The sequence below is a fragment of the Notechis scutatus genome, chromosome 2 (genome assembly GCF_049901735.1).
Source record: "Notechis scutatus isolate UNSWTSFEM ecotype Mainland chromosome 2, rNotScu1.2, whole genome shotgun sequence".
NCBI classification, from domain to species: domain Eukaryota; kingdom Metazoa; phylum Chordata; class Lepidosauria; order Squamata; family Elapidae; genus Notechis; species Notechis scutatus.
In genome coordinates, this window is record NC_142010.1 from 14,742,597 (window position 1) to 14,766,156 (window position 23,560).

The window sequence follows — 23,560 nt, forward strand, 5'->3', positions numbered from 1 at the left end:
CTGAAAAAAGAGAGACTGTTTTACCACATTTTTCCACAGATGTAATTCTTTTTACTCCCTAACTTTAGATGGTTTCATATCACAAATTAATGACATTTCATTCCCTAAAGGAGACTGCCGTGTATGTGGTCCTGATCTGGATCATATTAATGTGGTAAATAAGTTGATTGCTTTCCACAGGATATTTTCCTCTGTGGGTTCTTTCTTGAGAAGCATCCTGCTTTCACAAAAACTCCTTCCACATTCTGTACATTTCTATTTCCCTCCTGTGTGTGGATCCTCTTATGGGAAGTAAGGTGACTTTTTAATCTGAAACTCTTCCCACGTTCCGTGCACTGGCACAATTTCTTCTGCGTGTAGGTATTAATGTGGTAAGGGACTGACTTGTACTCTAACTCCAAAAAAGGTTGGGGGCCACTGCTCTAACTCTTCCCAGATTCATTGCATACGTACTATTTCTCTCCTGTGTGGATCCTGTTATGAGAAATAAGGGAACGGTTATCACTGAAGCCTTTTCCACATTCCAGGCATTTATAAGGTTTCTCTCCAGTGTGAGTCCTTTTATGGTAAATCAGATAGCCACTGGCAGCGAAGGTCTTTCCACAGACTGTGCACTTATAAGGTTTTTCCCCTGTATGGGTCCTGTTATGGAAACTAAATTGACTGCTTTGGTTGAAGCTCTTCCCACACTCTAGACATTTATAGGGTTTCTCTCCTGTGTGGATCCTTTCGTGCGAAGTAAGAGAAGTCTTTATAGCGAAGCTCTTTCCACACTCCAGGCATATATAGGGCTTCTCTCCCGTGTGCAGCCGTTTATGGACGTTCAGGTAACTGCTGTTTCTGTAGCTCTTCCCACACTCCAAGCATTTAAAGGGTTTTTCTCCTGTGTGGACCCGTTTATGGGTACCAAGGTCGCAGCTTTGCCTGAAGCCCTTCCCACACTCTAGGCATTTAAAGGGTTTTTCTCCTGTGTGGATCCGTTTATGAGAAGTGAGAGAACTCTTTACACTGAAGCGCTTTCCACACTCCAGGCATTCATAGGGTTTTTCTCCTGTGTGGATCCGTTTATGAGAAGCAAGGCAACTGCTACTCCTGAAGGGCTTTCCACACTCCGTGCATTTAAAAGGTTTTTCAGCTGAATGGATTCTTTTGTGGGATGTCAGTTGAGGGTTACTTCTGTAGTTCTTTCCACACTCTATACACTTATAGGGTTTCTCTCCCGTATGAATCCTTTGATGGGAATTAAGGCCACCACTTTGAGTAAAACTCTTCCCACACTCTATGCATTTAAAGGGTTTCTCTCCTGCATGGATCAATTTATGCTTAGTAAAATAACTGCTTGTACTGAAGCTTTTTCCACAGTCTACACATTTATAGGGTTTTTCCCCTGAATGGATCCTTCTATGGCATATCAGGCAACCACTAGTCCTGAAGCTCTTCCCACACTCTATGCATTTAAAGGGTTTTTCATCAGTATGTATCCTTTTATGGTAAGTAAGGGAAATTTTCATATTGAACCTTTTACCACAGTCTACACATTTGTAAGGTTTTTCATTTGAATGGATCCTTCTATGGCATATCAGGTAACTACTTCTTTTAAAGCTCTTCCCACATTCTAAACATTTAGAGGGTTTTTCTCCAGTATGTATGCTTTTATGGGAGGTTAGATAAATGTAGTCCCTGAAGCTCTTTCCACACTCTAGGCACTTATAGATTTTATCTCTGGTGTGGATCTGTTTACGAGAAGTTAAATTACCTCTCCACTTGTCACTTTTTCCACAGTCCACAATGTTGTTAGGTTTGTCCTTTGACTGGATCATTTTAGGTGAAGTAAGGTTATTACGGCTGGAGCTTTTTCCAGTTTTGCAGTGGTTACTAACATTGGGGTTTGCTTTGAATCTTTTTCTACTTTGACATTTCCCATTTTCTTTGGAATCCTGTTGAGTCAGGATGCGATCCATTTCCGCACATTCAAGAATTGTTTTTTCTCTCCAATTGTGCTTCTTTTCAGATTTCCTTCCTTCTATTCTTTCTTTCTTCACTTCTATTTGTAGATGTCTCCTCAGGAATTTCAGTTTTGATTTTTTGCAATGGCAGTAAATTTGGCTTCTCGGTCTTTTTCCTTCTTCTCTGATTCAAATGCTTGTGGGGGAAGAAAAATAAATTAGAATAATCTACAACATACAATATGCTGTCCCAATGCATAGATTTATATATTACTGGGCATCTGCGGAGAAAGCAACAAGGGAAATAACAGCATGAATATTAGTTGCTAACTTAAAAGACTCATCTCACCCTCATTCTTGGCAGTTAAAAATTTAAAGCAAAAACAAGTCTTGATATCAGGATGTGGCACGCAAATTGTCTCAACCATGGCCCTTGCATTCAATAAGACAACATATATCACTGCAAGACAAAATTTGTTGCTGAGTAGTACAACTGCAACAGGCAAAAACATCCTCTCCCTGAATTTCTTCCCAATATTTCTGCAGTAATGACCAAGAGCCCCAGGATAACCCAAGACTGAATGTCAATCCTTCTTAGTCACCACACTGATCTCTTTCTTATAAATGAAACTCTGCTACTTAGAAGACCATGAGTGGGGAGTGGAATTAATGTAAGAGGAAAAAAGAAGAGATGAAATCATTTTTAACAAGTTACCCATAGAGGAACCCTTACCTGAAGAGGCCACCATCCTAGATGTTTCCAACATGACTTCTTCATGCAGGACTTTCTGTCTGGGATCAAGCAGCAACCACTCTTCACTGTTGAAATGGATGGTCACCTCCCTAAAGAAGGAAGAATCCCTGTGAGAAGACTCGACAGAATTTGCAAGATCTCCTTCAATATGGAAATCCTAAAAGTAGAAATGTCTGTGGAGATTCTCAGTCATCCAAGTGTTCAGCTTCTTGGATGAGAAGTGAAACACCTTCAAATGTTTTATCTCCTTTACTATCAACCTACCTTGATCAAGTGGCATAGCGTACGTTACACACACCATCTACCAACGACCTCAACACTTCATGATATTTGTGAGAGATTCTGTGGGATTCCTGTCTGACATACCCTGTTTCTCCAACAATACGGCCTCCCCCAATAGGAAGTCCCAGCATGTTTTATAGGCATGAAATGAAATTAAGCCCCTCCCCCCAAATTAAGGCCTATATTAAAACATGCGAAATGGGGGGGGAATGGTGGGGGAGCTTGCCGTAAGGAAGTACTTTTGTTGCACACCCTGATATGGTGCTGCCTGCATTGACCTCGATACGAAGTGCCCCACCAACGCTGAGGTCAACATCCAAGCCATCGCCGCCCGCCTGCCCGCCCGCCCAAAGATGCAAGTGGGGGGGAATTAAGTCACCCCCGAAAAGACGGCCTAGCCATTTTTTCGGGGCTCAAATAAAATAAGACCCGGCCTTATTATATGAGAAACACGGTAGTAACCAAATGTTCTTTGTGGTTATATGATGGGCCAGCCTTAGATCACTCTCATGAACATTCATGAAAATACTAGGGAAGCACTTCCAGTCATCAAGATGCAGACAAGACACAAGGCAATTTCTGCTTCTCCTGTTTTTATCCCTTTCCCCAACAATTACACTTACAATAAAGTAGATTTAGCCTACCTATTCATCTCCTTTCTTTTTTCTTGGGATAGGCAACATAAACTGCTATGTGGCATTTTTTGAAACCAGAATTATATAACCACTAAGGAATTCCACACATCTCCAAAACTTAGTTGAGAGATGGGTGTAGTTTGACTGATCACAGATTTAAATTTCTAATTCTAATTTCCTTGTTGTGGTTTGCCCAGGAATAGCAGTATCATATGTCGAGTCCCCAAAGGAAACTAGAGGTCTATTACTGCTCCCCCATATAAGCTGCTAATCTCTTCCTTCCTACCTGAGTCAGGAGTCCAGCGGCTCTTTCAGCTCCACCAATAGAAGGAGATGATTCGATGAACAACGGTGACTGTATTTTGTCCACTAAGAAAGAGAGAGACAGGATGGAAACAGGAAAGGGTTCAATTACATCTTTTCTAGCTTGAAGGCACAACTTTATGTTTCTTCCTGTCCTGCCCAAGAAACCTCTGTTTGCCACTTCTACACTCTGCCTTTCATAAACTCCATCCTGGGAGCCAAGAACAAAAGGAGAAGACCAAATCCCAAACACCCAAGACCAAACCTCACCTGGATCGAATAGAATAACAGAGTTGGAAGGAATCTTGGAGGTGCATTTACAACTTCTGGAGGAAAAAAGTAGGTCTTCAACCTCCTGCTTAGGCAGGAAACCCTATACCATTTCAGACAAACGGTTATCCAATCTCTTCTTAAAAACTTTCAGTGTTGGAGCATTTAGAACTTTTTGAGGCAAGCTGTTTCACCGATTCATTGTTCCAACTTAAAAACTAGCATGGTCTAGTTTACAAATTTTATGAATTCCCCATCTATCCCTTTGCCCAAATCACTGACTGGTCTCCTAACCTTTTGGAACAACACATGGAAGCATACTCATGACAACCTGCAGTTTGAAACCATCATGTTCCATGTGGAAGTGCAATTTGTGAAATTCTAGCAATCCAGGAAACATGCCTGCAAGGACAGGTGGTGTTGGAAATGGCCCAGCAGTGTAGGAATTTTGTTAGGGATATACACCCTAGCAGAACGTGCAACGGCAGTCTAGCAGGCAGGCAGATATGTGAGACAAAAACGTTGTAGTAGCTTATACTCAGTAAGACAGATACACTGTGCAAGTTAAATAGTTTTTATTCCAGCAAGAGTTATAGCATAGTCAAACAGTCCATATGTCATACACTAAGTTCAGTCAGTCCGGGGGTTATTCAGTTTGCAAAGTCCAGTGTCGAAAAAGAGTTCATTAAACTTACAATATCAGTCCAGTGATATATCTCTTTTGCAGTCAGAGATATGAAGAAAAATCAAACCCCTTTTCTTCTCTCAGCAAACACGCAGTTATCACCATCAATCCATCATTGTCAGCATTCCAGTAAAAGCCGGCAAAGTGAGCTCTCTTGCTCCCTCTTATGGTGATTTTACAACCGCACCCAAAAAACTTGGTTTACAGTTTAAAGTGATACATACACTTAAACTAACATAGTTTATATATATTATTTTACCCAAACTAAGTTAGGTAACCAATGTTATCCCTAACAAATTTAATCAAAACTATTTCTTAAGGAAGGCCAAAAAGAAAGAGAAATTGTGGAGCTGGAAGCAGAATGCAAGTCAAGACGGCCCCTACTAGAGTCAGTCTTCTGCAAAAGGCAAACCATAGGCTTGCCCTGAAGGGAGGGATTTTCTTTGTGCGCCTTAAGTCTTCTCACTTGAAGAGGGAATCATATCTTTCTTTTTGGGGTTACCTTCTACCAAATCCAACAACTAAGATATGAAGAATTATGGATAACTAGAATTTCTCTAGAAAATCTCTAGTCCAATGGAACAGTCTCCCCTTACCTAGTGAGGAATCCAGACCTTGACTTTTATCCTTGGGGATCCCTCTGAAAGACAGATCAGGAGAAAGATTTGTGTGATCCACCCAATTACTCCCCATTCCTGGAAGGACCTCAGAACCTGAAATATAAGCAAAGAAGTGCAGTTAAGAGGACAGGATGAAAGAGGATCTGGATGTTTCTTTCTGCCCACAAAACCCTTGTGTCCATCAGTGGTGATGGATGAGACCCAATAGGAGAATAGCTCCTAATGAGATACTCTTTAGAGCAGAGGCCTCATTCTCGCGGCCCGCGGGCCAATTGCGGCCCGCAGGACGATATCCTGTGGCCCCCATCGTGATATGAAAGTATAATATTAGTGCGTTCTCCATGCGTCGCTAGCTGGCTAAACACTTCTAGGTGCGGCCCAGCTTCACCCAGACTCTGCCTCCAGCGGCCCCCAGGTAAATTGTGTTTGAGACCCCTGCTTTAGAGGGAAGCAAGAATAATTTATCTAACGAGGTTCTCTAAATATCTACTCGCATTATTAATCTCCAAAACTCCCATCAGGGAGAAATGGAAGAATTCAAGCATGTGAAGATCCCTCCGTATTCTCCAAAAGCTTTTCTGACCTGGGGCCCTTCCTATTTCTTCTCCTCTGCCAGTCTCAGAAGGGATCTTCCAGCCACTGACACCGCCGGGCAACTGGTCTTCGTTGGCTCACCTGGCTCTCCAAAGATCCTTCCAGCCTCGGAATCTGAAGATGTCAGCAGGTAGTTCCTTTAGGCTTCCTTCTCTCCGCCCCCTGCCCCATTCTTGGATCTCCCCCATGCACAGCCAAGAGCAGATCTGGGGAGGATTTCCCGCTCCCCCACCAAGCCTCAGAATCTCGTTGCCTCCCCCTGGGGAGGATCTGAGCGGCGGGACCCCACCTCTTGCCCGTCCCCACTAGATTCCCAGGTAGCAACTCGCAGCCGGAATTACCCGACCACGCAGTCGGAGTGGAGCATGCGCAATGGCCTTAGTCGGCAGCCAAGAGAGCGCGCCCCCTGCTGGCCCTTGGGGTGAAATCGCGGCTGTGTGGGGGCAGCTTTGGAGGCTTTTGCAGGGCAGCCTCTGCCCGGAACTGCACCTGCGCTGGAGAGCTAGCTCTGCAAGCGGCATCCTGGAGAAGCCAGGCGGAGATCAAATGTCGGTTTCGTCCTTTTGGGAGCCCATCAGGGGTGAAATTCAACCACCTCGGCCCACCTCGAGAGAGGTGGTAAGGGGCGATTTGAATCGGTAAAAAAATCGCCCCAGTCGCCACTTTTTACTATTATTTACTATTACACCACGCCCACGCCCTCCTTCTCCCCCCTCTCTCTCTCTCTCGACACGCGGGTCGTGGGAAAACCAAGGGAGCTGTGGCTGGAGGAGACCTCTAGATTTTGGGCCTCATCGGCTAGTAGCTTGGGCTTTCCACATCTCAGCAGTCGATGCCTCCCACAGACATTGCTTCGCTTGGGGCCCCCCAGTTGAACACGGAAAGGTCCCCCCAGTTGCGCTGCACACAATCACTTTCTCCGCACGGAGATATCACGAGAGATTCTGCCCGGAGACTGATGACTCAACAGAAGGGAGTCTTCCCATTGGGCGCAACTTATTCCTTGAAAGCCAACTCCGAAGTAACCCCCCCCCCCATTCTACTTCTCCCCTCTCTTGGGGGAGGGGGCTTGGGGGAAGCCATCATGGGCTCCGCTTTTTGCTGCTGCGTGTGGGGACGTTGGTCGGGAGCCCTAGAAGCGAATAGGGGTGGAGGGGGGGAGGACCCACAGTAAGAGAGGGGTGGGGGGTAGGAGGGACCATTGGTGCGCTGGGGGCGGGGAAAGAACGGGACTGGGACCCCCCCCCCAGGTGAGACGGGAGCTTATGTGACTCCTCCCCTTTCCTCTTGGCCGCGCCTCTCCCAGTGCGATTCCCTCAGACGGAGAAGCGGGAAAAGGGGTTCCAGAGGAGTGGGTGGAGCCTATTCTGGCGGGAAGAGCGGAGAGGCAGAAGCGACTCTGAGGGAAGCGCCACCATCTGAGGGAGCGGGGATCTTAAGAGGTCGTCAGGGACGGACTGGACACCTTTCTCTGGGTCAGTCACTGAATTGGTCACTTCTTTCTCTGCTTCAGACACTTCTGGTCCCCTCTTCTCTCTCAGGGGACCCCTCTGCCCCCTTAGTGTCCCCCTCAGGAGCCCCTTTCCAGCTTCTCTGATGGGATCCCCCCCCAGGGACCCTTTGAAGTCACCCCATCACTGAGAATATATTGGAAGATCTCCACACTCAAGATCCCTTTCAGGCCTTGGCCTCCACTCTTCCCCAAAGACCCTTCAGAATAATATTGTTTCTGTCAGCTTCATTTTCAAAGGAAAAGAGTGGAATTGCTGGCTGGAGAATAAAAAAAAATATTGAATGGACTTATTCAATCAATACATTATTTAATGATATTGAGAAGATAAATATAGACTTGCCTGGACTTCCCCACTAGTTCAAATTCTTAAAAGGCCAAAAATACCTTCCAAGTTGTAGAAAGGCAAAAGGTTGACATTTTCTGGTTCCCCTTTGAGTCCTCTGGTGCAAAGGAAGAAGAGAAAGTAGGCCAAAGCACTTTCAATACCCATGGATTATCTCCACAGATGTAAAATTTACATAATTAGGAAAATTCTAATAAAGATGACAAAGATTTTATAATGTTCCACATTTTATAGTGTAGGAAGTTAGCACCCACCCCTCTCCTAGAAAAATGAAATATCCTAGGAAACATTAAAAAGGCAGAATATTTCCCCTAAAAAGAGTAGAAACTCAGAAGCAGAATCTTACCTCAGAAACAGAAACTCAGCCCCTCCCCCACCTTTGCTAATGGACCATTACTCTGGCCTAGGCCAGTCTATTTTACATAACAAAGATCTGCTCCAGGTAGAGCTATAATAGGAATTACCCAAAGCCCTTTCATTGCACCATCATCCAGTAAGGGTCGACCAAGCCTGGGACTCAGGACAGCCTACAGAATTGCTCCTGCATGGCCCCATGGGAGTCTGACAACCAATCAAAATACAAGCTCAAATTCAAATCCCAACAGAGGGTATAAAACCCAGGCACTCTCAGCATATCAGCCCTTCTCTCTTTTCCTTCACCCAACATCTTGAAGCATGCGATTGTCCTTTTCACTTTGGAGCTCCAAGCCATGTGGTCCTGTCCATCATTAAACCATCTTTCCAAACAGCCTCCATGTTTCCAGTGTCTTTTCCCCACTTGGAACTGAACTCAGAAGGATATTTCTTCCAACAATTGGATATAATGTCTCTTGTTGATTGCTTCTTTCATAGATAAATCTACTTTACTAATGCTTTTCTCATTCTATGGTTTTCAATGCACAGTGTGAAACTAAGTCGGATGTGAACTCATTCCACCCTTCTAGCACTTGCTAACATTTTCTATCACTCTCCCTTCTCCCGATAAGTTCCCCTACATATTCATCTGTTTCTTCATCTAGCCTTTTTGTTCAATGTGTATAAAGTAGGGCATCATTTACATTGCACAACTGTAGAAAAAGGCAAGGCTAAAGTTTTCTGGCTCCTCTTTGAGTCCTCTGGTGTAAAAGAAGAAGAGAAAGTTGGGTAAAGCACCTTCAATGTCCCATGGATTATCTCCACAGATGTAAAATTTACATAATTAGGAAAATTCTGAAAAAAAATGCCACATTATAAGAAATGTAATGAATCTTCCTACATTTTAGAGGCAGTGCTTTCTCTCATTTCTTATAGGTCAATCTGCCTTGTTACTTTTCTCACATTCCATGGATTTCTATGTAATCATCATCTGTGCAGTGGGATTCTTTTGATGCAGTTTTATCTGAGCTTGTTCTGTCACTTCCTTTCCATTCCACTCCTCACCCCTTACTAAAGTTTGCTCCACATATTCATTGTTTTTCCCCCATTTAGTTTCTTTACTGCATGTATATTATGTAGAGGCATCATTTACATTGTGCAATGACTGTTTCTCATAATTTATTATAATAACCCTTCAAAATGAGAAATACAGTTAATCAGAACATGCAGAAACATTTTTAAAAAGCCATATTAAGGTAAAAACACAGTCACAACCACACCAACACAAGATTTCTCCAATTGGCAGTGCCACAGTCCCCTAAAATTTCAAATAGGATTGACCTTTCTCATTACTTTGATATCACAAAATATACAGTGGTACTAAAGTGATAATGAAATCCTGGACAAATTCAGCAGTTTGGGAATGTAACAGAAATCCAGAAGTGTGTGTCTCTATCTGACACTCACACACACTTTGAAATGAATAAGATAGATAGATAGATAGATAGATAGATAGATAGATAGATAGATAGATAGATAGATGATAGATAGATAAATAAAAATGTGTTAGAAAATATGGTCCTGGTTAGAAGACACTGAGTAATTTAAATCAAGCTATTTAGTTCCCTCATTAAAAAATATTGTTCATATGAATACACTGTTGGATCCATAAAAACATTTTTAAAGTAAATAGTTGCAATCATAAACTCACTGGCCGCACTTCTCTTTACAGCAGGATTAATGTGATTGTACATATAAACACCTGGAAGAGATGTTTCACAGATAAACCACAACTAATGCACATCATTATATATGAAAAAAAGAACAAACAGCTGAAATACTTGGCTATATATGGAAGGAAGGCCGGTATTTTCAATACAATTAGAGCTAAAACACACATACAAACATATTTTCCTCTGCTTTGCTTGCGTATGTCAGCTCTTCACAGAGCCTGCAGCCTGATCCCAGAACAACTTAAGATATTGCTTCTACCTAAATAAAGCAAATTGACCAGGCACAGGTCTTGACAAATACTGGCATAATAAGCAGGACAATGTAATAAAAGATTCTTGTGAGCAAGACATAACTAGGTAATATCTCTGGTATTAAAAAAATCTAGATTGGGAGCTCTTTCCATAATTCATACATTTATTCAGTTTCTCCTATGACGATCCTCTGAACTGTTCGCTTCTTTCTGTGGGAGCATTGTATTTATTGGATTCTTAAAGTCAATTCTTTTATGGGGAATACTGTAAGACAGATAAAAAGACTGACTTTCTTGCTGTTCTATGCATTTATATCTGCATTCTGTCCTATGTGAAACTTTTTCTGGGCAATAAGAGCTCCTTATACTAAAGTTCTCAAGACTCCAACTTGATAATTCTTCTCCCACGCATGATTTGTGGTTCTTCGATATGGATTTCATCATGGGAACTAAGGGACCTGCCCTTGATTAACTTCTTCCCATTCTCCCTGCATTTATAGACTCCTTTCCCAAGTGGACATTTCCTTCTCAAACTGTTCCTGCATTTTATGTATTCTAATGTTTCTTCCATGCATACCTACAATAACTTATTTTCCAAAAATAGGTTCTATTCCACTTGAAAAAGCTTGGTGGAGTGGTTAAGACACCAGGCTGGAAACTGGGAGACCATGAGTTCTAGTCCCACATGAGACAAAGTGATCTTGGGCCTGTCACTTTCTCTCAGCCCTATGATCACAGCAATGGCAAAGCTATCTGCAAGGCACATACAGAAACAAAAGCATTTGAAGCTCTTCCCATAGTATGTGCTTACATGCTATTTTCCTTGTGTGGAACCCTTTAAGACATATCAATTCATAATTATTAAGTGAAGCTCTGCTTTTACTGTATATGTTTGATATCACAGTCGATCTTTTTACAAGAATTCAGGACACTTCAACCCCAAAAGGCATCTCCCCCATGTCAGTCCTTTTATGGAAAGTAAATTGATTGCTCCACATGAACTTTCTATAGCATTCCAATTTTAGTATATATGCTGCCGAAGCAAGCACCATATGAAATTCTTTCCACACATCATGCATGTATATTTTTTTTTCCAAAGCTGTAATTTGTGTTAGGCATAAGAATCCCATTTTTCACAAAAAACTCTTTCCTGTATTCAGAGCATATCTATCGTTTCTCCCGTGTGTGGACTCGTTTATGGGAAGTAAGGTAACAGCTTTTGCTGAATCTCTTCCCACACTCTGTGCATTCATAGGGTTTCTCTCCCGTATGGATCCTTTTATGAGAAGTAAGGGAACTGTTCTTACTGAAGCTTTTTCCACAGTCCGTGCATTTATAGGGTTTCTCTCCTGTATGCATCCTTTTATGGGAAATTAGGTGACTTTTCCATCTGAAGCTTTTCATACACTCTGTACACTGATATAGTTTCTCATCTATGTGGATACTAACATGATTTGTAAGGGAGCTGCTAGAAATAAAACTTTTCCCACATTCCTTGCATATATAAGGTTTCAACCCTGAATGGATCCTCTTATGAGAAGTAAGGGAACTATTCATACTGAAGCTTTTACCACAATCTGTGCATTGATAAGGTTTTTCTCCAGAATGCATTCTCTTGTGGGAAGTTAGATGACTATTCAATCTGAAGCTTTTCCCACATTCTGTACAGGGGTATAATTTCTCCCCTGAGTGGATACTAATGTGTTTAGTAAGGGAGCTGCTTGAAATAAAACTCTTCCCACATTCATTGCATATATAAGGTTTCAACCCTGAATGGATCCTTTTATGGCAAGTAAGGGAACTGCTGCTGCTAAAGCTCCTTCCACAGTCCGTGCATTTATATGGTTTCTCTCCTGTATGGATTCTTTTATGAGAAGCAAGGGAACTGTTCAAACTGAAGCTTTTCCCACATTCTATGCATTTATAGGGCTTTTCCCCTGTATGGATCCTTTTATGGGAAGTTAGATAACTGCTGCTACTGAAGCTCTTTCCACACACCGGACATTTATAGGGTTTTTCTCCCGTGTGGATCCTTTTGTGGTAGGTAAGAGAACTATTCATACTGAAGCTTTTTCCACATTCCAGGCATTTGTATGGTTTCTCTCCCCTATGGATCCTTTTATGGTAAGTAAAGGAACTTTTCATACTGAAACTTTTTCCACAGTCTACACATTTATAGGGTTTTTCCCCTGTGTGGATTCTTTTATGGGAGGTCAGATAACTTCTGGTGCTGAAGTTTTTTCCACATTCCAGGCATTTGTAAGGTTTCTCTCCCATATGGATTCTTTTATGAAAAGTAAAGGCACTGTTCATAGTGAAGGTTTTACCACAGTCAATGCATTTATAGGGTTTCTCTCCCATATGGATCCTTTTATGATAAGTCAAGGAACTGTTCATATTGAAACTTCTTCCACATTCTGCGCACTTGAAGGGCTTTTCCCCCAAATGGATCTTTTTATGGTAGTTAAGATTACCTCTCCACCTAAAGTTCTTTCCGCAGTCCATACATTTATAGGGCTTCTCTTTTGTATGGATTATTTTATGTGGGATAATTTTGGTGTTATTGTTGAAGTTTTTTCCAATTTTGCCGTGGTTACTGAAATTGGGTTTTGGTTTGAATCTCTTCCCATTTCCTTGACACTTTCCCATACTGCTTTCTTTGAAATCATGTTGAATCTGGAAGTGTTCCATTTCTGCACATTCAGCAGTCGAGTTTTCTCTCCATCTCCTTCTTCCCGAATTATCTGCAGATATATCTTCTCGTATTTCAGTTTTGATTATTTGTGATGGCATCACACTTGGTTCTTGGTAATTTTCATTTTTCTGCACATCAACTGCTCGAGGGAGGAGAAAAAGAAATCAGAAAACTCTATAATATATAGTTTGCTATCCCCGTAACAATCCCTAGCCTGCACCTATTCCTGGACATTTGGAGGAAGAACAAAATGAGGAATGACAGCATGAATGCTATTTCTCAATTTAAAACATTGGCATTGCTGCTCAACTCATCTAATTCTGGGTATTTGACAACAATTTAAATGCAAAACATGAGAGAACATAACAACTAATGCAGTGTCCTACAGCCTAGATTTTGACATCATGATGTGGCATAAACCCTTTTGTCAGATGTGCCAAAGCCAAATCATTGCAGTAGAATTCCAGGGGGGTGCTAATTAGGACAAGTGAAATAGCAAAACATCCTCCGAAGATATCGGGTATAACACGCACTTTTTTCCCTGAAAATAGGGGCAAATGAATCGTGTTATCGATATATGTACTTCTGAATGCTGCTGATCGGGATCAAGGACACAAATGAAAGAAGGGGGAGGAAGCAACGCTGCACAGGAAGAAACTAATTAGGACAAGAAACTAAGAAATAAATTTTTTCCTGCAAAAAGATCATCCCTCGTCCGATTATATTTCCCAGTAGTTCTGGAAGACTAGATGTCAATTCTCCAGACTGACTATCTCTAACCAGTTCCTTTCTTCTAAATGATACTGTGGTACTTAGAAGACCACAGAGGGGGACCGGGATTAATACAAAATGAAAAGAGAAAGGTAAGAAACCATTTTAACAAGATCTGCACAGATATCCTAAGCTGCAAATAAACAGTCCAGTGACTCCTCAATCTTACTTAATTGCAGGAAAAGGAATTACATGAAATTTGATTGATATAAAAATAATATTGTGAAATATTGTATAAGATAATGAAAGGCTATAATTTAATAAAAACAACTATATTATTAGAATTGCATAACCTGTTAAACGTAAATATGTGTCAGCTTTGGAAGTCATATTAGGACCAGAAGCTTCCATGCTGCCACATTCTTGAGCGTGGGAAGTTGGGAGGTGGGATTTCATGGAGCGTATGTGGTTAGACATAATAGCATTCTAGACATAATAGCAGTCAAGGTCATGTTATTCCTACACCTGCCTGAGTAGTTGGAATGGATGGTGATTGCGGCATGTGATGGAATGATGGGTACAGGGGGTGGATTTGTAATTTTTTACTTATTGGAGGAAAATCCGGAACTTTCAGATTCAGGTTTTCCCAGATGTGCCAGTGTAACTACTCTAATAAAAGGAAACTTTGAGAAAATACCTGTCTTGGGGTTTTTAATTGGAGTTGGGTTTTTCTGGAATGCTGACAATATGATGAATACTATTTTATTTGAATCAAAATGTGACGAGAAAGGGGAATTTTAAAAAAAATATAATAGTGACATATTTAGAAATTAAAAAGGGGATAAACAATGGAAAATTATAATTTAAGATAAATGTGTGAATTGTTATTAGAACTATATAATCTAGTAAACATTGCAAATATGATTATTAATATATAATAAGTAAAAGGAGTGAGATTAAGAATATAGAGATTGACACAAAAATAACATTGTAATATTGAATAATCAAGATTGATAATTTAACAAAATATATGTATTAATATAAAATTTTAAAAGATTGTTAACTATATTAAACAAGAGGAATATTCTCATATTTGTATCAAAATGTAAGACACTACGGAACCACACTGTTCACCCAATGATATTTTTGTTGTAGCAAAAAAATAAAAAATTCATTGCAAAAATCTTACTTAATTTTCCTCTAGATGAACCTAAAGAGGTTATAATCCTAGAAGCCTCCAATATGACTTCTTGATGCAGAGCTTTCTGCCTGGAATCCAGCAGCAACCACTCTTCACTGGTGAAATGAACAGCCACCTCCTCAAAGGACACAGGATCCTGCATGAGGAAGAATCCCTATGAGCAGAGTCAGGAAGAATTTGCAAGCTCTCCTTTAATCTGCAAATCCTAAAAACATAGAGTTATAATTCTTAGTTGGACTTTTTCCCCAGCTGAATTCAACGTGGTATGTGATCAAATCGTCCCCTGATCTCCCAAGAGATAGTTACATACACCATCCTCTCCAGCATGTTAAGTGTGCTACTAGAGGAGCAAACATATTGGACAAAGTACATACCAACAACAAACATGGCTATAAGGTTCTACAATTACATTTGGGACATTCAGATCACAAGTCACTGCTTTTAGCACCAGCATACATCCCTCTTAGGAGACAGGCTCTGCCTATAATAAAGACAGTGAAATCTTGGCCAGAAGATGCTTCCCAACAACTTCAGGATTATTTTGAGAACACAAATTGGGACAGCTATTATCACCCTGACCTAGAGGAGCACACTGCAATTGTTCTGTGCTATATCAAACATTGCACAGATACTATCACTGGATAAACGTATTAGGATCTATCCCAATCAGAAACCCTGGATGACCAAGGAAGTCCAGCACCTCTTGCGTGACAGGACCAAGGCCTTTAGGTCCGGTGATGGGCAAGATACAGTGTTGCCAGAGCTAATCTGAAGAAAGGTATTCGGAAGGCCAAGACTGATTATATAAGAGGAAGATTGAGGATAATTTTTATAGCAATAACATGAGGCAGGTGTGGCGAGGGATTCAACAAATTACCAGCCATCAACTGACCAATGTCATTTCTGCTGAGGGGGATGCTTCATTGGCAGAGGAACTGAATCATTTCTTTGCTCGCTTTGGAGACATCAGAGACAGATAAAATACAACCACCAGCCAATTGTAGCCCCCACCTCATTGTGGAGGAACAGGAGGTGAGGAGCAATCTGAGGGCTGTGGACCCTAGAAAGGCTGCTGGTCCTGACAGTATTTCTGGCTGAGTGCTTAAAGATTGTGCTGATCAGTTGGCTGGAGTCTTTACCAGGATCTTCAATCGGTCTTTATCCCAGTCCACTATTCCATCTTGTTTGAAGGTTCCACCACTGTTCCGCTGCCAAAGAAGTTCCCTATCAATAACCTCAACGATTACAGACCAGTGGCACTCACTCCTATCATCGTGAAGTGTTTTGAGAAATTGGTCTGCCGGCACATCATGTCTGGTATTCCGCATACATTTGATAAACACAAGTTTGCATACAGAAGAAATAGATCTACAGAGGATGCTATAGCTATCATTCTTCATGCTGCTCTGACTCATCTAGAAAGCGGGGCGGGGGCGGGGGGGACATGGACTATGTGAGGATGTTTTTGTAGATTTTAGTTCTATATTTAACACAATTCTTCCACATAGACTAGTGTCTAAACTTCTGGACCTTGGACTTTCTTATTCAATCTGCCTTTGGATTATGGATTTCCTATCTGGCCGCTCACAGAGGGTCAGATTAGGTAATCATACCTCTTCAGCCCTTATTCTTAACACTGGTACACCACAGGGTTGTGTGTTGAGTCCCTACTCTAAAGAGTACATGACTGCATTCCCACTCACACTAATAATACTATTACTAAATTTGCAGATGATACAACAGTGGTAGGACTCATCTCCAGGGGGATGAGTGTGCCTACCGAGATGAGGTGGACCGGTTGCTTTTGTGGTATGGAGACAATAACTTGGTCCTCATCACCAATAAGACCAAGGAGCTTATAGCGGACTATAGAAGGAACAGATCAGACATCCAGCCCTTGCTTATCAATGGAGATCAAGTGGAGCAAATGGTCAATTTTAAGTTTTTGGGTGTTATCAAAAAAGAGGACCTGACCTGGGGTGCTCACTTTGCAGCATTGGTCAAAAGGGCCCAGCAGAGATTATACTACCTGAGACTTCTCAGAAAACAACAACCGAATGAAAACTGCTGGTGACCTACTGCTACACCATAGAGAGTATCTTAACTTACTGTACCTCTGTATGGTTTTCCAATTGCACCAGGGCAGATAGGAAAGCACTCCAGAGGGTTAACGTCATTGCCCAGAAGATCATTGGTTGCCCTCTCCCCTCTTTGGAAGAGCTTTATAGCTCCTGCTGCCTTAGGAAAGTTCAAAACATTTTTAAAGATCCATCTCATCCTGGGCACCCTTTTTTTGAACAATTACTATCTGGCAGATGGTACAGAATAATAAAAGAAAGGACAAATAAGCTGAAAAACAGCTTCTATCCCAGGGCAATAGCCCTGTTGAATTCTATTGTATAGTGCAGTGTTGGTGTGGTGTTGGAGTTTTCAATTCAATGTGTGGAGTGTGAAGGATGTGTGTTTGTGGTTATTTTCATGGTCATGATGTGCACTGAAGATGGTGTTTGATTTCGTTGTACGGGGTGCAATGACAATAAAGTAAACTAAACTAAATTAAGTCAGTGGTGGCTAATCTTTTTGGGCTCCCATACTGAAAATTGCGTGCGTATGGGATCGCATGCCAGCACCCAGAAGGCAATGCGTGTGGGGAGGCCCCCCGTGCCCCTGTGTATGCATGCACATCTCCCGTACACCCCCACCCTCCACACATGCACGCCAGATACCCGACAATCAGCTATCGGCGGTGCGCGCATGCACAGTGGGGCTCTTCTGGGTGACCTCTCACATGCTGGCAGAAGTGGCTCTGCGTGCCACTTCCAGCATGTGTGCCATAGGTTCAACATCATGGATCTAAGTGATGTAGGACAGCAGGTTCTCCCTGAAGATTATTACAGTTATTATATGTGAATTAACTGTATTCCTCTCTACTGAATGATTTCATGTAATTGATTACTATAAACTGGATTTTACCAATTGACAACTACAGCCCTCAGTTGACTTTCTCAGCCAAGCAGATTCACAGGATGAAGGACCACTATATCTATTTCCTTTGTTATCCTTTATCTCTTTTCTAATCCAAAATGTTAAAAAACTGGAAACAGGCCAATACAAAATCACTTGTTTAATGCAGCCCATCACTGGAGACTTTTAAAGAGGCTAGACAGCCACTTGTCTGAAATGGTATAGAGTCTCTTGCTTAAGCATGAGTTTGGACTAGTCACTAGAACACCTCCACGATCCCTTCCAACTATTATTTTGCAGTTCCTAAAAGCCAAGATGAAGTCAGGATTGTCTTCAGTCTTTACCCTTTAGCCCGGAAAAAAAAGTTCTTAACTCTTTGAAAACAAGGAATAATTCTCAATGTATTTTCTCTAAGAATAATGATATTTCACTTAATGGTAGTTCCAAAATGAAAGCCATCTTGGAAAAAGTCACTTAAGACTATCAGAAACAGTCGCACCAATTCCCACGGTCATATAATTGCAATTCATGCATGTAGAAACCAGTTCATTTTTATGTGTTCTGGCAAAAGAAAGCCATTGGATAAGTTGGATTTGTATTTATGACATGTGACTAGCTTAATAAACACGATTTGTTAAATAACCGGTTACTCAGCTCAACTGGTTACTCAACAACCACAATGACTTACAATGGTATTCCTATCCCAATTTGATCATAAATTGAGGATTAGCTGTTTATGTAAGTGAAACTGGCAGCCTTATTACTGGGCTTCCAAAAATGATAAAAGCTGGCATTGTTTCAGATGTTCCTATTGCTTTGCCTAATAGTTTTATTTTACTGTTTTTTTTGTTTCATAGCGTAAACTATATTTTTAGACTCCGGCAGTATAACCATCAAAGTTATGAATGCTTTTCCAATACAGTTTTGAGAGTTAAGCCTTTGGAAAAGTTGAGTAGAGTTGTTTAGAGTTTGGAAGAGTTGAGATTTTGGGAAAAGTGCAGAGAAGAGCAACCAAGATGATTAGGGGCCTGGAGAGAAACATATATGAACAGGTTGCAGGAATTGGGTATGCCTATCTAGTGAAAAAGAAGAACCAGAGGAGACATGATAGCAGTGTTCCAATATTGGAAGGGCTGCCACAAAAAAGAAGGGGTCAACCTATTTTCCAAAGCACACGAAGGCAAGACAAGAAACAATGGATGGAACCTAATGAAGGAGAGAAGCAACCTGGAATTAAGGAGAAACTTCCTCACAGTGAGAACAATTAAGCAGTGGAAGTGTTTCCCTTCAGAAGTTGTGGGTGCTCCGTCATTAGAGACTTAAAAAAGGTCTGGACAAGCATTTGTCTAAAATGGTCTCATGTCTCCTGCTTGAGCAGGGGGTTCGACTAGAAGACCTCTAAGGCAGGGGCCGCCAACCTTTTGGACCTCAGGGACCACCAAACTCATAATTTTAAATCCCGCGGACCACTAATATGAATTTTGACTGGCGGTGGCTTGCTGACGTTTTCCCAGGGTCTCTGCGGAAAGCAGCAGAGACCCTGGGAAAATCCCAAAAAAAAGTCTACAGGAAAATTCCCCATCCCATTTTCCTACCAACTGATCATTCTTTACTTGGGATCACAGGATACCATCTCTCTAGCTCCGTTCTCAGGGAGAGAGAGAGAGAGAGAGAGAGACTTTTGGCTTCATGCAAGGAAAGCAGCAGAAGTCTTTCTTTCTCTTTCCCAAACTCCACCAGAAAAGAGTCTTTGTGAGACATGTCATGCTGGCGCAGCCTCTTGGAGCAAGATGCCTTGCAGGGTCCCAAAGACTCATTTCTGGCGGAGCTTGGGGGAGAAAAAGACTTTTGCTGCATGCAGCCAAAAGCAGAAGCAGAAAGAAGCAGCTGGGTGGCCAAGCAAGGTGCGTGGGGCGAGTGGGGCAAGTTCACCCCCTCCGCCATTTCCCCCCTCCCCTCACTACCTCATGTTGTTTGCAATGCAAGCAACCCAAGCCTTGTGTTCCCGCACAGCCTGGATTAATTGCTTTGGGGGCTGCTTTGGGGGTGACATTTCTCTGCGGACCACCAAAATTTTCTCACACCACCAGTGGTCCCCAGCCCACTGGTTTGCGACCACTGCTCTAAGGTCCCTTTCAACTCTGATATTCTATGTTCTAAGTCGAATGTTTATACTTGAATATTAATTTCCTTGTTCCACATCTCTGAGGAACAGCAAAAAAACTGGGACCCCAAATGAAACTGGAGGTCTCAACAACGATTCCCCCGTATTAGTTTTTGATCTTTTCCTTCCTACCTGAACTGAAGGTACAGATGTTCTTTCAGCTCTACCAGTACAAGGAGATGATTGGATGGATAACAGTGACTTCATTTTGTTCCCTGGGAAAAAGACAGGAAAAAATAGGGAAGGAATCAACTCCATCTTCTCTAGCTGGAAGCATCAACTTAAGTATTTCTTCCTGTCCTGTGAAGGAAACCTCCATCCATCACCCTCTTCTTTTGGTGACATTTCATGGGCTTCATCTTTGGATCCAAGGACAAAAAGAGAAGATCACAGCTCCACCATGCATTGGGATAGAAACCCCAAGCGGACCTCTCTCCTAGCCTTTTGAGCAGGGACACACAAGTATACTCTTGCCAACCACAGTATTCACTCAATTATGGTGGATGCTCCCCCTACCCCCTGGATTCAAACCCCTTCCACATGGAAGGGCAACTGACGTTATTCTGGCACCCCAGGAACATGAGCGCAAGGAAAGATGGTTTAGAGCTGTTCCAGCAGGGATATGTGTCAGATTTTACTTGAAATTATCTATCAGGGGAGGCCAAAGACAGATTACTTCCCTCCCCATCTTGGAAGATAAAAGAATTCAGAATAACTAGAATTTCTCTGGAACAGCTCCAACCTTGTAGAATGACCTTCTCTTACCTATTGAGATGTCTTGACATTGATCTTCCTCCTTGTAGAGTCCTCTGAAAGATGGCTCTGGAGAGGGATTTGTGGGATTCACCCTTTCCTCAGGACAATTAGTCCCCACCTCCATGAAGGACCTCGGAACCTGAAATTTTGACAAAAGAATGAGTTAAAAGAAGCACATGAGCTACATTTTCATTTTCAACATTGCAAAGCTCTGTGTGACCTGAATCAGCGAACAGGGATTATTAAGATGTGTTAATCACCGAAACTGTTACAGATACATTTAATAATTCCAGCACATTAACCTTCCTCCATATTTCCCAAGAGGAATGTTTCTCACCTGGTGCACTCCATCCTCCTCCGCCTGGCTTAGCAGGAAACCTTCGGCCAGGGCCACCGCCTGGCTAGTGGTCTCCGCTCGGCATTCCCGCACCCAGTGCTGCATCTCCCTGGGCAGGACGGCCAGAAACTGCTCCAAGATCACCCGGTCCAACATCTGAGCCTTGGTGTGCTTTTCGGGCTGCAACCACCCCCAGCAAAGGCGGTGAAGGCGGCTGCAAAGCTCTCGCGGCCCTTCAGCCTCCTGAAAGGGGCTGTTCCTGAAGTGCCAATGCTGGATCTCAGAACTGAGGGCTTCGTTCTCTGGGATCTTCTGCCCAGGTCCTACCCAGATCTCCTCACAGCTCCCAAGCTGACCGGCAACGGGGCCTTTTCCTATTCGCTTCCAGGCTGGCTGGTTTGCCTCCATTTCCGGCATTTTCTCTGACAGGGATCCAGAAGGGCCCCGCGGATCTCCTGGGAAGGTCGTTTCAAGTCCTGGGATCTGGAGGAGTTTCCCAGAGAGGCGGAGAGATGATTTTTCAAGCCCTCATTTGGCTCTCAAAAGGCCTCCAGCTTTTACATCCAAAAGAAAAGAAACTTCAGGAATTATAGGCTGTTCTCATTCAGAAGCTATGATTGTTAAGATCAAATTCAGGGCCAAGTAACGGTTTGGAGAGGGGGTGTGTGCAAAATCTTTCAGACTCAGTGGAAGGTCTCTTTCTCCTTCCAATCAACACATTTTGGGGAGGGGTCTTCTCTGAAAGGTGCCCACTCAGTTCCCCTGGCAGCAGAAAAACTCTTGGGGGGGGGTCTTTTCAATCCCTTTCCCCCTTAAAGCTTGAAAGGTGTCCGTTTGCACAGGTGGTGGGGGAGTGCCAGGCGAGGAACCCCCCCCCCCCTTGCCAGGTTCTTTGTTAGAAATGCGGGGAAACGAACCTGGTGCAAATGTCAACAGCTGGTTCCTTTAGCCTCCCTCCAGCTATTTCTTTCCCCGGGAGAGACTCGGGGTTGCGGGATCCCTTCCCGGCTGCTTCCCAGGGCTCAGCTCACAGCCGCTCCTTCCCAGCTGGGCAGACGTGGCGGAGCATGCGCAGTAACACTCAGGTATTCGACATTGAGGCCATCGCCCCCTAGGCATCGTCTCTCCGATTGTCTTCCCCCGTTGCCCGTATGGTACCACTGTCGGATCAACAAAACCATTTTTAAAGTCCTTTTCAGCTGGGAGAGTAGAGTAGAACAGGAGTAGAGTAGCTGGAAGGGACCTTGGAGGTCTTCTAGTCCAGCCCCCTGCTCAAGCAGGAGACCCTATAGTACCATTTCAGGTAAGTGATTGTTCAGTCTCTTCTTAAAAACCACCAGTGATGGAGCACCCATGATTTTTGGAGGCAAGCTGTTCCACTGGTTAATCGTCCTCACTGTCAGGAAATTTCTCCTTAGTTCTAGGTTGCTTCTCTTCTTCCCTCCCTTGTTTCTGGTCCTGCCTTTTGGTGCTTTGGAAAATAAGTCTTTGGGGCAGCCCTCCAAATACTGGAAGGCTGCTCCCTTGTCCTTCCGTTCTACAGACTAGCCAAAACCCATAATCCTCCAACCGTTCTTCCTATGTTTTAGTTCTCAGACTCCAGGCCGTTGAACAAGATCTGCACAACCTTACAGGGCAGTTGTTTAGGAAGTTGGTTGGCGCCTTGAGTCGCATGCAACATGGCAAAAGGCGGCATAAAGAGGGAAAGGGATGCATTGCCCTGCTTGAGGTTGCAATGCAAAATCCTCCCTTCTCCCCTCCCTGAGGCTTTTCCCGGGAAATGGGAGAGGGTTGTTCGAGGCAAGGAGAGTTACTTTGGGGGCGGGGGGGAGGAGGTCTTGCATGCAAAGGGACCCTGGACTCTGCTCATTATCCCCCCCCCTCACCCCACTAGGACTGGGATGACTAACCCTGACTGAGCCCTGACTCCCCCCTCCCACACATACCCACTTTGGCTTCCTTCCCACGAGGTGGCTCTGCACACCTCTGACTCCCTTTCTTTGCCGCCTGCGGAGACGAAGGGGTTACAGCGAGCGAGCGAGCAAGCGCGGAGTCCTAGAGTGGCCAGGCGTCCTCAGAGGGAGCCAGACTGCCCCTCCCGCCGCGGCTTCCAAAGGCTCTGTGGATGGAGGCTTTCTGCCAGCCCAATGAGGTGACAATCTGGCATCTCCTCCTTTTCCCAAGAAACTCACCAGAGGGCGCTCTCGCTGACGGCTCCTTGAGCTCCACTGCGCATGCTCCGCTCCGGTCGCTTGTCTGAGAAAGGCCGGCTGGGAGTTCAGCCCTGGGACTCCCTTGGATGGGGTGAGGGAAGGGGGGCTGTGCATGCAAATGATGCAACCCTGGTTGGGAGTGAGAAGGTTAGGCAGGGTTCACATTGTGCGTTAATCAGGTTTGCTTCCCAGCTATTCTAGGCAAAACAAAAAACAAAAAAAAATCTGGGGAAAGG

General features: G+C 43.2%; 3 protein-coding genes across 4 annotated transcripts in view; all 3 read right to left on the reverse strand.

Annotated features, from left to right (window-relative positions):
• Positions 1-6,372, reverse strand: part of LOC113425376 (uncharacterized) — a 51,855-nt gene extending 45,483 nt beyond the window's left edge. Inside the window, exon 1 of the mRNA XM_087953525.1 lies at positions 6,079-6,372. The gene's annotated coding sequence lies outside the window, so the exon portion shown is untranslated. The remainder of the gene's footprint in view (positions 1-6,078) is intronic.
• On the reverse strand, positions 423-15,001 carry LOC148131812 (uncharacterized). Its single transcript, XM_087953562.1, is given in 3 exon segments — positions 423-1,733; positions 11,475-13,117; positions 14,879-15,001. Coding segments are annotated over 2 exon segments (2,913 nt in total). The 5' UTR covers positions 13,077-13,117; positions 14,879-15,001.
• On the reverse strand, positions 14,966-23,211 carry LOC148131813 (zinc finger protein 232-like). Of its 2 annotated transcripts, XM_087953548.1 has the most exons (4): positions 21,112-23,211; positions 20,784-20,913; positions 20,151-20,233; positions 14,966-15,095 (listed from the first exon to the last, which is right to left on the reverse strand). In XM_087953548.1, exons 1-4 carry the CDS (start codon positions 21,526-21,528, stop codon positions 15,057-15,059), a joined length of 669 nt encoding a protein of 222 aa, XP_087809674.1. In that variant the 5' UTR covers positions 21,529-23,211; the 3' UTR covers positions 14,966-15,056. The 2 variants fall into 2 exon arrangements, with proteins under 2 accessions (XP_087809674.1, XP_087809676.1); XM_087953550.1 differs by lacking the exons at positions 14,966-15,095; positions 20,151-20,233 and adding an exon at positions 20,258-20,377.
• Between the last annotated feature and the right edge of the window lie 349 nt (positions 23,212-23,560).